The sequence below is a fragment of the Carassius carassius genome, chromosome 2 (assembly GCF_963082965.1).
Source record: "Carassius carassius chromosome 2, fCarCar2.1, whole genome shotgun sequence".
Taxonomy (NCBI): domain Eukaryota; kingdom Metazoa; phylum Chordata; class Actinopteri; order Cypriniformes; family Cyprinidae; genus Carassius; species Carassius carassius.
The window spans coordinates 37,549,695-37,565,407 of NC_081756.1; the positions used below are offsets into that span (position 1 = coordinate 37,549,695).

Genomic DNA, 15,713 nt, shown 5'->3' on the forward strand with positions numbered 1-15,713 from the left:
ATCCTGGCACCTAGTATGTTTAGGGGGTCTGTAATCATTTGTTAATCTAATGAATAATTGATTTGTTAAATCTAATGAAAAATGGTGCGTCTGATTGGTCTAAATGCTACAGTATGATTTTGTCAATGAGTAGGTCCTGAGACATGTTGTCTAACCCCAACAGAATGTCTATAAATGCTGATCCCAGTGCACCTTTTTCATTATCAACATGGATATTAAAGGGTTAGTTCACCCAAAAATCTAAATCATGTCATTAATAACTCACCCTCATGTCTTTCCAAACCCGTGAGACCTCCTTTCATCTTCGGAACACATTTTAAGATATTTTAGATTTAGTCGGAGAGCTCTCAGTCCCTACATTGAAACTGTGTGTATGGTATACTGTCCATGTCCAGAAAGGTAAGAAAAACATCATCAAAGTAGTCCATGTGACATCAGAGGGTCAGTTAGAATTTTCTGAAGCATCGAAAATACATTTTGATCCAAAAATAGCAAAAACTACGACTTTATTCAGCATTGTCTTCTCTTCCGGGTCTGTTGTGAGCGCGTTCACTGCAGTGTATGATATCCGGTTCGTAAACGAATCATTCGATGTAACCGGATCTTCTTGAACCAGTTCACCAAATTGAACTGAATCGTTTAAAACGGTTTGCGTCTACAATAACCATTAATCCACAAATGACTTAAGCTGTTAACTTTTTAATGTGGCCGACACTCCCTTTAAAACAAACCAATATCCCGGAGTAATTCATTTAATCTAACAGTACACTGACTGAACTGCTGTGAAGAGAGAACTGAAGATGAACACCGAGCTGAGCCGAGCCAGATAATGAACGAAAGATTGACTCATTCTCGTTATTGATTACTTAGTTAAGTCTATAACACTGCAAATCTACATTAGGTTTGTAATGGACTAAAATCTGACTGACACTTGGCACTAGTTCAAGTGTACAGTCGTGGCCAAAAGTTTTGAGAATTACATAAATATTAGTTTTCAAAATGTTTGCTGCTAAACTGCTTTTAGATCTTTGTTTCAGTTGTTTCTGTGATGTACTGAAATATAATTACAAGCACTTCATACGTTTCAAAGGCTTTTATCGACAATTACATGACATTTATGCAAAGAGTCAGTATTTGCAGTGTTGGCCCTTCTTTTTCAGGACCTCTGCAATTCGACTGGGCATGCTCTCAATCAACTTCTGGGCCAAATCCTGACTGATAGCAACCCATTCTTTCATAATCAATTCTTGGAGTTTGTCAGAATTATTGGGTTTTTGTTTGTCCACCCGCCTCTTGAGGATTGACCACAAGTTCTCAATGGGATTAAGATCTGGGGAGTTTCCAGGCCATGGACCCAAAATTTCAACATGCTGGTCCCCGAGCCACTTAGTTATCCCTTTTGCCTTATGGCACGGTGCTCCATCGTGCCGGAAAATGCATTGTTCTTCACCAAACTGTTGTTGGAAGAAGTTGCTGTTGGAGGGTATTTAGGTACCATTCTTTATTCATGGATGTGTTTTTGGGCAGAATTGTGAGTGAGCCCACTCCCTTGGAAGAGAAGCAACCCCACACATGAATGGTGTCAGGATGCTTTACTGTTGGCATGACACAGGACTGATGGTAGCGCTCACCTTTTCTTCTCCGGACAAGCCTTTTTCCAGATGCCCCAAACAATTGGAAAGGGGCTTCATCGGAGAATATGACTTTGCCCCAGTCCTCAGCAGTCCATTCACTATACTTTCTGCAGAAGATCAATCTGTCCCTGATGTTTTTTTTTGGAGAGAAGTGGCTTCTTTGCTGCCCTTCTTGACACCAGGCCATCTTCCAAAAGTCTTCGCCTCACTGTGCGTACAGATGCGCTCACACCTGCCTGCTGCCATTCCTGAGCAAGCTCTGCAGTGGTGGCACTCCGATCCCGCAGCTGAATCCTCTTTAGGAGACGATCCTGGCGCTTGCTGGACTTTCTTGGACGCCCTGAAGCCTTCTTTACAAGAATTGAACCTCTTTCCTTGAAGTTCTTGATGATCCTATAAATTGTTGATTTAGGTGCAATCTTAGTAGCCACAATATCCTTGCCTGTGAAGCCATTTTTATGCAACACAATGATGGCTGCATGCGTTTCTTTGCAGGTCACCATGGTTAACAATGGAAGAACAATGATTTCAAGCATCTCCCTCCTTTTAACATGTCAAGTCTGCCATTCTAACCCAATCAGCCTGACATAATGATCTCCATCCTTGTGCTCGTCAACATTCTCACCTTAGTTAACAAGACGATTACTGAAATGATCTCAGCAGGTCCTTTAATGACAGCAATGAAATGCAGTGGAAAGGTTTTTTTGGGATTAAGTTCATTTTCATGGCAAAGAAGGACTATGCAATTCATCTGATCACTCTTCACAACATTCTGGAGTATATGCAAATTGTAATTCTAAAAACTTAAGCAGCAACTTTTCTAATTTCCAATATTTATGTAATTCTCAAAACTTTTGGCCACGACTGTACTTAAACGGAAACTCCTTTTTAGCCTTTAGTCTAGGAGAATGAACAGTTGATCGACCAACCTAAACAGAATGAGCCTTACCTGTTTAATGTAATGTTACCTTAGCTGAGTGTACATGGGAAACCATGACACTGACCAAACCACAGCTACTATCAGAGAAGTAAATATTGGTCAGCTTATCTGTAGTAGTGGTCATGACCTCTGACTAGATATAGCATTAATGTGTGTGTGTTAACCAGTGTGTACAGATCTATGGGGACTAAATAAAGTACTTTTAGATAAAGCAAGCATGAAAGCAGCCTTCTAAACAGTATAGTCAAATAACTCTGTCTAGTGACCAAGACTGACAAGTTGGTGATTATGAGATCCGTATACCGGCCGGCATGAGACTCAAAGTGTTATAGGAATAAGATTAATGAGGTTCAATAAGATTAAAGAGTTAAATAGAAAAAACAGATATTTAGATAAATTATCTGATAAATGATCAATAATTAACATTCTAACCTAAATTCGAGGTCATAAAATGGAGTCAGATTAAAGTTTAATTGAAATGAAACAACTCTGCATAACAAAAAGACAATGTGCAGGAAATCTTTGGCCAATGTTGCATACCACTCACTGGGCCAATTGCTTGGACCTTACAAGTTCAGTAAATTGATGTGTGACTGTGACCCAATGTTTGTTCTGTTTAAATCATTCAGACTTATTGATGTGCATCCATGATGCACACCTAGAGACCCTGACCTCAAGTGACCCCACACAAGAGGAACATCTTGTCCGCTTACATTTGCACAAAGGGGCAGTGGCCGGCAAATGGTCCAACCCCCAACTTAGCCCTCCAAATGAATGCTTCTAACATTAACTCCGCATATGCCTCAAAGCTCAACACAAGCTTCTTAATATTCCAGTTGGGGGATTTCCTGCCAATAGTTGATTTCACTCATTTCACAAGTTTTGTATTTATTGTACAATTAAATCTGGATGTGGATTGGACGTGATTCATTTGACGTGTTTCTTGTACAACAGAAATAAATTCGGTAAGACTTTAGAATACTGTTTCTTACTTACTGCATAACTAATAAGGAATTATTGAAGAACTAACAGGTGATTATTCATCAACACTTAACTCACTACTGTTAACTACGAAGGAAGATGTGTTAATTAATCAGTATGTAATATCATTTTAGGATTGCGTTAAGTAACAGTTAGCTAATCAATAACGAATGTATTCTGTCATACCTCCTGAAGAACTACTATTAATTATTTATTAGTTAGGGTTCAAGAAAAATAACTATGAAGTATTTACTAATGAACAGTTATACACAATTACATTGAATTGTGACTCTTTCATATAAATGTTATTAGCAGAAGTAGTAGTATGAAAATGCAATATTAATAAATGCAATACATTTTATAGAGGTTTTGCCTGTGTTGTGAATTGTTTTGTGAGTGTGTTTTGTAAGAAATCACCTTCCGATAGGAACCCCAACACGACTCCAGTGCCTTGCTATAACTTACCTTAGTTTTTATATTTTATATACAGTACTGTATGTGTGCCTCCTCAGCATATACCACATTACCATTAATTCAATTTCTGTATGTAAGGCAAAGTCTGAGGAAAAGTGAAAATACAGGTATCCAATTAGTAATTAATACAGAATTATCAAATAATTCTGCAGAACTTATTTTGAACCTGAAACATTAGGCCTATTCTAAAGTGAAAATATTGGGAACCCATTAGTAATTAATAATTATTAGATAATTTCTCAAGAATCAGTTAGAACCTGAAACAGTATTCTAAAGTGAAAGCATAGCGAACCCATTAGTAATTAATAAAGAATTATCCGATAATTCTGCAGGAATTACTTAGAACCTGAAAAAGTATTTTAAAGTGAAAATTTTAGTAAATAATAATAACTACATTTTGACTAAAAAAAAACAATAAAAGTAATCATACGTTGTAAAATACACAACACAACTTTTTTACAATGTTTATTTCAGATGAGAACATTTCTTAATACAGCATATTTTATTCCATTTTAACATGTATACTGTCCACATTTAAACTAATTTAACAAACATTTTATAATCAAAAGTTAAACATATAGAAGCAAACAAAATGCATATTTAATTTCCATTATAGGCTAATAAGACTGTAACAAAGTTGCTACTGTAGTACTGGTAGTATACTTGACCTTTTACTCAAGTAATTTTGAAAATGAATAGGCTACTTATAATTTTACTGGAGTAATATTTTATTGGGGTATCTTTACTTTTACTCAAATACTTGATTGGTGGGCCACAGCCTGATTATTATAGTGACTATTTGCGTATAACTCTTCATTAGTAGCTATTTCATAGTTTTTTTTCTTGAACCTTAACTAGAAGACAATTAACAGTAGTTCTTCAGGAGGTATGACAATATTAGTTATTGATTAGCTAACAGTTATTTAACACAATCCTAAAATTATATTACATACTGATTAGTTAACACATCTTCCTTAGTAGTTAACAGTAGTGAGTTAATTGTTAATGAATAATCACCTGTTAGTTCTTCAATAATTTCTTATTAGTTATGCAGTAAGTATTCTAAAGTGTTACCATAAAAGTAAAAAAAAAAAACCTAATGTCTAAGAAAAAACGTGCACTATAATTAAATTAACTAAATCATTCAATAAAGACATGTAAAAAAAAACAATAATATATATATATATATATATATATATATATATATATATTTGAGTATATTTTTTTATTTTTTTTATGTCAAATGATATTAATAGAGCAAAAACAATCTACTGTTCAGGTCCGAATCATCTTTGGGGATTTTTCAAGTCAGTCTCTCCATGAGCAAAGGCACAGTGGTCACAGAGCAGAGGGCATCCTTGGGGATGGTGGGTGTGGAACCAGCAAAACCGGGTCTTCAGGGCACCTGAGGGAGGAGGTTTGCGCTTGGAGGTCACTCTAGAGCTTTGTGCCAGTGTAGTTTTCCTCCAGTCCCGAATAAAGACCCTTCCACCCTCCACTATGAAAAAAAAAACAGAAGCAGAGAAAAATGTCAAATATGACTGCTATTACAATATACCTTTAAGACTTAAGAAATGCAAATCATATCAGACTGGAAACTTAACGGAACACATTTGAAGGGGTAATATTTTGTGGGGTTTTAGCTTGTCTATAATGTTCACTATGAGTGGTACTTTCCTAGTAGCGAAGGAGCTTATTTTTATCCTGTCCAAGCACATTCACACTTCAATATGGATTCCTGTTTATCATCTTTAACCCTCTGGAGTCTAAAGGTATTTTTGAGGCCTGGAGAAGTTTTATCATGACCTGACATTTGTGCTTTTTTCAGTTTCTTATACACATCTAAATGGCTAAAGTCTAGTCTCACTGTAATCAGCACAAACTGGGCTATAATAATATGTGAGCAGCATGTATATACATGATTGTGTTTTTGAGAAAAATAATGTCATGTGTGGTTAGTGGAAAACTAAAAATGTGAAATCACTTGAATAAGGCAAAACACATACAGGACATTGGTTCCTGGGAATTTTGAGAACTGGAGCTTGTAGCATATAATTTTTCTTTCTAAATGATGTGAAAATCATCTTGTTTACTCACTCACAGAAAACAAGATATTGATTTAAATTTTCAAAGATACTTTTTGTTGGTAAAAGTCATATGCGAGTAGGCGTCAACTTTCATGAATATCATTGTGATTTACATCTGAGAAGACAAAGGCCCGCATAATGAGCTGCATAATGAACCTTTCAGTCAGGTGTGTGTGACTGAAGCCCCTTTCACACTGCGATTCCGGCAAATACACGGGTAAAGTGTTCCGGCAATTGTTCCCGGGTCGCTAGATTTTGCACTTTCACAATGCCAGTGATTACCCGGGATATGTGCGTGCTTTCACACACAACCTGTAAAGTCCCCGTAAGGACACATGACATCAGGGAGTGACGTGTAATGTAAGAGTCAAAAACGCTAGGCACGTTATACTTTCACTGAAGCTATCAAACGATCTCGGCTTCAGCGCGGAAAGTGAGGAACTAACGGATCTCTGCTTCATTACAGTTTGCACATTTTTTTTGCCGCGAATGTTTATCTTCCTTCAAAACAGCCGGTAAAAGAGTTGCGCGATAACGTGCGTCATCACTACGACACTGCATTAGATCTGGCTTTTGTTCACACAGCGCTCGTCCCGGGATTGAACCCGGCAATGTTACTAGGTCCCCGACCCGGGTTCAATGCCGGAATCGATCCCGGGACATGTTTGCTTTCACACAGAAGGCGACCCGGCAATGTTCTGGCAATTTGCTGGGTCTGACGTGCACTGTGAAAGGGGCTTGAGAGGGAAGAGTTACAAGAAAGAATGTGAGGACAAAATAAATCTATATAGTTTTATGTTTGTAGTTTATTTAGAATATATTTAATTATCCCACAACATAATTTAATATCCACTTGGGAGTGCAGTTAAACAGTTTATTAGGAACAAAGCTGACTTTCAAACTGAATTTTTTCATCATTACTCCAGTCACACAATCCTTCAGAAATCATTTTAACAATCTTATTTTCTACAAAAAAAACATTTATTGTTATTATTATTATTATTATTATGAATGTTGAAAAGAGCTGAGAATATTTTTTTCAGGTTTTTAAGGAGGGATAAAATGAACAGCATTGTGTTACATTTGTTACTGTTACATTTATTTGTTACATTTATATGATTTACATCAACCTTTTGAATAGTATAGTATTGTATATTGTTATTGAAACTTCATAATATTTCACTTGATTATGCATTTAAGTCAGGAATCATAGTTTGGAAAAAGTCTTTTGAAAAAGTCTAACTAGTAAAATGCCACACCCACTTCTGAAACCCATATCGGACGTAAATTTTCACCAGTTCTGAGGTGTGTGCAAATAATAATAATAATAATAAATATAGAGGCTTCCGGTTTAGCATCTGCCACGTGAGGACGCATAAATCGGGAGCTCCGCAAACTAGCTTTTAAATTCCGTTTTATAATTTGATACAGCGCTATATACGAATATATAAATATAATTATATCTCGTGTATTTGGCGTTTACTTAATTTCTAACAATATTGTTGTAGTCTGTCGTTTGAATTCCAACGATGTCTTCTAAGACACAGCGACAAAAGAAGTCCGATTCGTCTGTTGCCGGCGGCTCACCTTTGGAAACGGTTGAACTTTCCACCCCTAATGGGGTTGCGATTATGGATGCCATTAATAGGCTTGAAAGTGGAATTCATGCCAAATTTTACGCGCACGACGCTGAAATTGGGGGAGAAATTTCCCTGATACGAGTAGAAATGCATAATACATTTTCATCTTTCAAAGAAGACCTCAAAACCCAGAATGAGCGCTTAACAATCCTGGAGACAGCTACCTCAGAATGGATGACGAGTCTTCATTCTCTCGAGACAACGGTCGTTTCTCTTCAGAAAGAGATCGCCTCACTGCAAGCTAAGTGCATCGATTTACAGTGTCGTTCCCGCAGATCCAATCTTCGCTTGGTGGGAATTCCGGAAGGTTTGGAAGGCCCACAACCTACAAAGTTCGTGGCAGATGCTTTGGCGGAGATATTTGATCTTTCTGAACCTCCACTTCTTGCTCGCGCACATCGTACACTTGCACCGAAGCCTGCGGAGGGCAGCCACCCATGAGCCTTCATAATCGGTTTCCATCGATATGACGTCAAGGAGGATATTTGGCGAAAAGCGAGCTGTGGTGGGCAGCTTAAGTTCAGAGACAACACTGTGTTTGTCTACCCGGACTTTCCGCCGGAGATTGCCAAGAAGCGGGCCGCATACTACAATGTTAAACGTCTGCTGAGGTATATGCCAGACGTTAAGTACGGTATAAGGGGTCTTACCGGTTTCAGAATCACAAAGAACGGCGCTGAACACACGTTTGATACTCCAGCCGCGGCATTGGCTTTTGTGAAACAACACCTTTTACCTGCTTGAACATCTATGAACGTGCTGGAGCTATAATGTTTTATTTTCTCGGGGTCAGATGCTATTGAAAGCACTTTGCGCTAGAGTTCTTGAAGTGTGTTAGTATATTCTCGTTTCTTTGTTAATCTCATAAGCACAAGTCTGGGCCATTGCTCTTTTGTATGGTTTCATACCTTTTTGTACTTGCTGATCCTCGCATAATTATTTGGGTTTTACAAGTATCTTTTTGGTCTCCTTTTTTTTCTCTCTCCCTTTCTTTTTTTAAAATGATGGGTGGTAGAGCTAATGAAGATGGTTTGGTGAGATGGGTTAGCTGGAATTGTAAAGGTTTGAATAATCCAGTCAAAGTCAGGGTCAAGTCTAGGTCAAGTCTATCATTCACATTTTCAGTTCAAATCCAGGGGCTGTGCCATTCTGGTACATAAATCTACTCTGTTTGCTGTATCACAAGTAATTGCAGATCATAGGGGCAGATATGTCATTGTAACAGGAACATTGTTTTCAACCCCCCTAATTCTTGCTAATGTCTATGCCCTAAATTATGATGATGTGTCCTTTATGACTTCCTTTTTATCATGTATACCTGACCTTCACTCTCATTCATTAGTCCTGGGTGGTGATTTTAATTATGTGATTATTCAATCTTTTCTGCATAGCTATGGTATTCGCGATCCATTTCACTTTTTAAATCCTTCTGCAAGGAAATATTAATTTTTTTCGCAAGTAAATAATTCTTATTCACAAATAATTTTTTTCTAGATATCAAACTTCTTCCATATCTGCGGAACTGTTCATATGAAAGCATAGTAATTTCTGATCATGCACCAGCTGTTTTGGAACTTAGCTTTCCAAATCACCCCCAAAGCATCATCAATGGTCCTTTAACATTGGACTACTAAAGGATAAAGAATTTGTAAAATTTATCTCCTCAAATATATCTTCTTTTCTTGAACTCAATAGTACTCAGGGTATGTCTTATTCTACCATTTGGGAGACCTTAAAATGTTATCTTAGAGGTTGCATAATTTCATATTCGTCTTATAAAAATAGAGATCGGAAAAGGCAACTAGACAAACTATCTAGTTCTATATCAGCTATTGATGTTCAGTACTCACTGAACCCATTTCCCAACCTTTATAAAGAGCGTCAGATTTTGCAGACTAAATATGATCTGTTATCAGCGGAAGAGGCTGAGAATTTGTTTTTACGAGCTCAACATAGGGTCTATGAGTTTGGTGATAAGACCAGGTAAATTGTTCGCTTATCAAATTCGTAAATTGCAAGCATCAAACTTGATACCCCAACTTAAGTTACCCCCCGGAATTACTACCACTGACTATAAAGAAATAAACTCTCAATTTAAACAATACTATGTAAATTTGTACACATCGGAATCTCCTCAAAATGTATCTTTAATGAAAATTTTCTTAGATAAATTAGATTTCCCCACTGTAGAGAAGACTTTGTGTGATTTTTTGGATGAGGATATTGAAGTCGAAGAAATAGCTGATGCGATTGCTTCCTTGGAAACAGGCAAGACCCCTGGTACCGACGGCTTCCAATCTGATTTTTATAAAGCATTTTCTAAATTACTTTGTCATGTGTTGCTTTTGTTTTTTTTAGAGAGCATTCAAACATCTAAGTTGCCCCCAACCTTCTATCAAGCTAATATTTCATTAATTCTTAAGAAAGATAAACCCCCCTTAGACTGTAGTTCTTATCGCCCCATATCGCTTTTAAATTGTGATTACAAGATACTAGCTATAGTATTATCCTTTCGGCTTGAAAAAAACTTAACATGGAGTCACTCTTGGATAAAGCTCCTTTATGCTGCCTCTAAAGCATCTGTAAGCTCAAACAATATTATTTCAGATCCTTTTTCACTGTATCGAGGCACAAGGCAGGGCTCTCCCCTTTCCCACCTTCTGTTTGCTATTGAACCTTTGGCAATTGCATTACGTGCTGACCCAGAGGTACAAGGCATCTTTCGTGCTGGTCTAGAGCAGAGGGTTTCTTTATATGTTTATATGTCCCTCAGTTTTATCTAATTATCGTCCCATTCAAATCTCCCCTTCATAGCTAAATTACTGGAAAGTACTGTTGCCTCCCAGCTTCAGTCTTTTCTAGTTGAAAATAATCTTTTTGATCCTTTTCAATCTGGTTTTCGCCCTTTGCATAGTACTGAAACTGCACTAGTTAAAGTACTGAATGATCTGCTTCTCTCTGGCGATTCTGGTTCTCTGTCTATGCTCCTGCTGCTCAACCTCAGCTCTGCCTTTGATACCGTCTCCCATCAACTATTCATTTTGCGCCTTTCGGATGTGGGTATTTCTGGTGCTGCTCTCTCCTGGTTCTCCTCCTATCTCTCTGACAGACTGTTCTACATTTCACTTCAGAATTTTCGCTCACCCACTGTCCCCCTGAAGCACGGTGTCCCTCAGGGATCCGTTTTTGGGCCATTATTATTTATAATCTATATAATACCTCTTGGTCAGATCCTCTGCCGTCATGGTTTTAATTATCATTTTTACGCTGACGACATTCAATTATATACTACCTGTACATCAACTTTATCTCTCACAACTGACAAAATCTCTGCTTGTGTACATGAAAAGATTGGCTTCATTCAAATTTTCTAAAACTTAACATGGACAAAACTGAGATTATTTTCACTGGACCTTCATCACTCACTAATAAAATTCCTACCAACTTCACCTGTGAGATCGCTGGCTCTCTTATCAAACTATCGAGTACTGTTAAAAATCTTGGTGTAATTTTTGATTCCTCTCTATCTTTCCACTCTCACATTAATTCCATCACTAAATTGGCATTCTTTCATCTACGTCGTATCGCTCAGCTCCGTCCCTTTATCAGTATCTCAGATGCTGAAACTGTCATCCATGCATTTGTCACCTCACGTCTTGATTACTGCAATGCACTTTTCATTGGCCTATCAGCTAGCTCCATTTCCAAATTACATTCAAAACTCTGCTGCCAGACTACTCACCCACACAAAGCGTTCTGCACATATTTCCCCAATTCTGCATGATCTTCACTGGCTTCCTGTGGCTTACCGTATTAAATTCAAAATTCTCCTTCTCACTTTTAAGTCTCTGCACGGCCTGGCTCCCCCCTACCTCTGTAATCTGCTTCTTCCCTACACCCCTACTCGCTCTTTACGATCCGCTGATTCCAGCCTTCTCGTTGTCCCTCAGCATCGCCTTGTTTCAATGGGGGGGCAGATCATTCACTGTTGTTGCGCCCAAAATGTGGAACTCTCTCCCCCGATCACTCCGTTCTGTTAACACTATCTCTGAATTCAAATCCATGCTCAAAACACACCTATTTTCTGAATGTTATAGTTCTTAGTTTTCTGCTGGTTGCTGCCCCATCTACCCAATTCTCACTTACTGTACTTGTACTCTCAATTGCCTACTCTTGTTCTGTCTGCTGTCTTTGTCAACTGCCTTTATTGTTGTTTGTTTATTGTAAAGTGTCCTTGAGCTCTGGAAAGGCACTATATAAATAAAACTTATTATTATTATTATTATTATTATTATATGCGGATGATCTTATTTTATTTTTATCTAATCCCTTAGTCTCAATTCCTCGAGTTCTTTTAATATTAGACTCATTTAGTACTTTTTCAGGTTATAAATTAAAATCTTTCTAAGAGTGAATTATTCCCAGTAAATTCTGCTGCATTAAGTCTCTCATAGTCAAATTTCCAATTCAGAGTGGTCAACAACCCATTTAGATACTTGGGTATTCAAGTGACTCGTAAACATGCTGACTTATTTAAAACCAATTTTAGTCCTTTATTTGATATCACAAAATCTATGTTTTTATCATGGAAATCCCTTCCTCTCTCACTGATAGGAAGGGTAAATGCAATCAAAATGAATATTCTTCCCAAGTTTTTATATCTATTTCAATGTTTGCCCATATTTGTTCCAAAGTCATTTTTTCTATGTCTGGAAAAAATTATCTTGTCATTTATTTGGAATAACAAGCCAAGGCGAATAAGTCTAAAACATCTTGTTAAGCCAAAAGAGGTGTAAGGTCTGGCTTTGCCTAACTTTCAAACTTATTACTGGGCAGCCAACTTTAGAAACTTACTGTACTGGTGCCAGTATGATTTACGTTGGTTGTTCCCCAGTCACGTTGACATCTTTGCTCTGTTCTTCTATCCCTCCTACTCATAGTATCTCAATTAATAATCCAATTGTTAAACACTCTCTGAGGATTTGGACTCAGTTCTGCAGAGCTCTAGAGCTTAAGGGTCTTTCTTTAGCTGCACCCATTGCCAGGAACGCTTCCTTTCCACCCTCCCTTTTTGATGGGGCTTTCAATATTTGGAAGTCACAGGATCTAGTTACAATTGATCAGCTATTTATTGATAATAACTTTGCTTCATTTGACCAACTTAAAAATAAATTTTCTTTGTCCAATTCACATTTGTTCCGGTATTTTCAAGTTCGGAGCTTTGCTCGTAAACATTTTCCTGAGTTCCCCTCTGTCCCTCCTAGAGGTATCTTGGAGTGTATTTTAGACCAGCATACATGTATAAGGGGTGTCATTTCAAGGATTTACAGCACAATAAATGACAATCAAACCCCGTCTAGTGGGACATTAAAGTCTCTTTGGGAGCAGGATTTAGGTATTTTGTTAGATGAAGAAACCTGGCACACTATCTTAAAAAGGATACATTCTTCTTCAGTTAGCTCTAGACACAGGCTTATTCAATTTAAGGTAGTACATCGTATTCATTGGTCTATGGTGCAACTTGGCAAGATATTTCCTGATTTAGACCCCACCTGCCCACGTTGTGTTGCGGAGCCAGCCTCTCTGTTTCATTCTTTCTGGTCCTGTCCTAAGTTATTAAGGTTTTGGGAGGGAATTTCTAGTTGTATTTCAGAAATTCTTACCACAGTAATAGATCCCAACCCATTGACAGCTTTATTTGGGGTCCTTCCGGAGAATGTTAAACTCACATCTTTAGAGAGGGATAATATTGCACTTTGCATACTGTTGGGGTGGTGTTGGCGCAGTGGATAAGACACACGTCTTTGGCGTGAGAGACCCGGGTTCGAATCCACTGTGAGACACCAATGTTTCCCTGAGCAAGACACTTAACCCCTAGTTGCTCCAGAGGCGTGCGACCTCTGACATATATAGCAATTGTAAGTCGCTTTGGATAAAAGCGTCTGCTAAATAAATAAATGTAAATGTATGTAACAGAAACTATGGACTCTCTCTTTTCTAGCACTTTAAATACAGTTGCTCCTCTACCTTAAGGAAGGTTAAGGAAAACAGTTTGACACCATGGTATAATGAGCATACTCGCACCCTAAAGAGAGCAGCCCGAAAAATGGAGCGCAGCTGGAGGAAAACAAAACTAGAGGTATTTCGTATTGCTTGGCGGGAAAGTAACCTATCCTACAGAAAAGCATTAAAAACTGCTAGATCCGATTACTTTTCTTCTCTTTTAGAAGAAAACAAACATAACCCCAGGTATTTATTCAATACAGTGGCTAAATTAAAATAAAGCCTCAACAAGTGTAGACATTTCCCAACACCACAGCAGTAATGACTTTATGAGCTACTTTACTTCTAAAATCGATACTATTAGAGATAAAATTGCAACCATTCAGCCGTCAGCTATAGTATCGCATCAGACAGTGCACTATAGACCCCCTGAGGAACAGTTCCACTAATTTTTCATTTGTTTCAATTCCAGAACACCTGAGAAGAGATGATGCTGACCCTCAGAGGACCCCAGATGATGCTAACCTTGAATCAACAAACAGAACTAACAATTATTGCTACATGTGTGACTGCATCATATAATAACTATTAATTAATAATATTGATAGTTCATCGTCTAGCTGACTACGTCTTGTATTATTATTACTATTTTTTATTTTTTATAAAATCCTGTCAAACGTGCACAAATTACTAGCTACTACTAAATATTGTAGAAACATAATTTTCTGTAAAGTTGCTTTGTAACGATTTGTATTGTAAAAAGCGCTATACAAATAAACTTGAATTGAATTGAATTGTCCCCAAAACCTTCAAACTGGCTGTTATTAAGCCTCTCATCAAATAACCACAACTTGACCCCAAAGAACTAGTTAATTATAGACCAATCTCGAATCTCCCTTTTCTGTCCAAGATACTAGAAAAGGTGGTATCCTCACAATTATATTCCTTCTTAGAGAAAAATGGTATATGCAAGGATTTCCAATCAGGATTTAGAACGTATCATAGTACTGAGACTGCTCTCCTTAGAGTTACAAATGATCTACTCTTATCATCTGATGGTGGGTGTATTTCTCTATTAGTTTTATTGGAACTTAGTGCTGCGTTTGACACAATTGACCACAACATTCTTTTGTATAGACTTGAACACTTTGTTGGCATTAATGGAAATGCATTAGCATGGTTTAAATCATACTTATATGACCGCCATCAGTTCGTAGCAGTGAATGAAGATGTATCATATTGATCACAAGTGCAGTATGGAGTACCTCAAGGCTCAGTACTAGGGCCGCTACTCTTCACGCTTTATATGTTACCCTTGGGAGATATCATCAGGAAACATGGTGTTAGCTTTCACTGTTATGCTGATGATACTCAGCCCTATATTTCTTCACGGCCCTGTGAAACACACCAATTTGAAAAACTAATGGAATGCATAGTCGATATAAAAAACTGGATGATGAGTAATTTCTTACTGCTAAATTCTGAAAAAACAGAGGTGTTAATTAGGTGTAAAACTGCATTTCTCCATCTAAAAAATTTATCTAAATTACGGCCTATGCTCTATGCAGAAATGTTTATCCATGCATTTATGACCTCAAGGTTAGATTATTGTAATGCTTTATTGGGTAGTTGTTCTGCACGCTTAGTAAACAAACTACAGCTAGTCCAAAATGCAGCAGCAAGAGTTCTTCCTAGAACCAGGAAGTATGACCATATTAGCCCGGTCCTGTCAACACAGCACTGGCTCCCTATCAAACATCGTATAGATTTTAAAATATTGCTTATTACTTATAAAGCCCTGAATGGTTTAGCACCTCAGTATTTGAATGAGCTCCTTTTACATTATAATCCTCTACGTCCACTACGTTCTCAAAACTCAGGCAATTTGATAATACCTAGAATATCAAAATCAACTGCGGGCGGCAGATCCTTTTCCTATTGGCGCCTGAACTCT

General features: G+C 37.6%; 1 protein-coding gene across 3 annotated transcripts in view; it reads right to left on the minus strand.

Annotated features, from left to right (window-relative positions):
- Positions 1-5,274: 5,274 nt before the first annotated feature.
- The window catches only part of trmt44 (tRNA methyltransferase 44 homolog), a 163,665-nt gene continuing 153,226 nt past the window's right edge, over positions 5,275-15,713 (minus strand). For all 3 annotated transcript variants that reach the window (XM_059515601.1, XM_059515592.1, XM_059515610.1), the window contains one exon: positions 5,275-5,527. In XM_059515601.1, the coding sequence (XP_059371584.1) occupies positions 5,316-5,527 (212 nt within the window). In that variant the 3' untranslated portion in view covers positions 5,275-5,315. The remainder of the gene's footprint in view (positions 5,528-15,713) is intronic.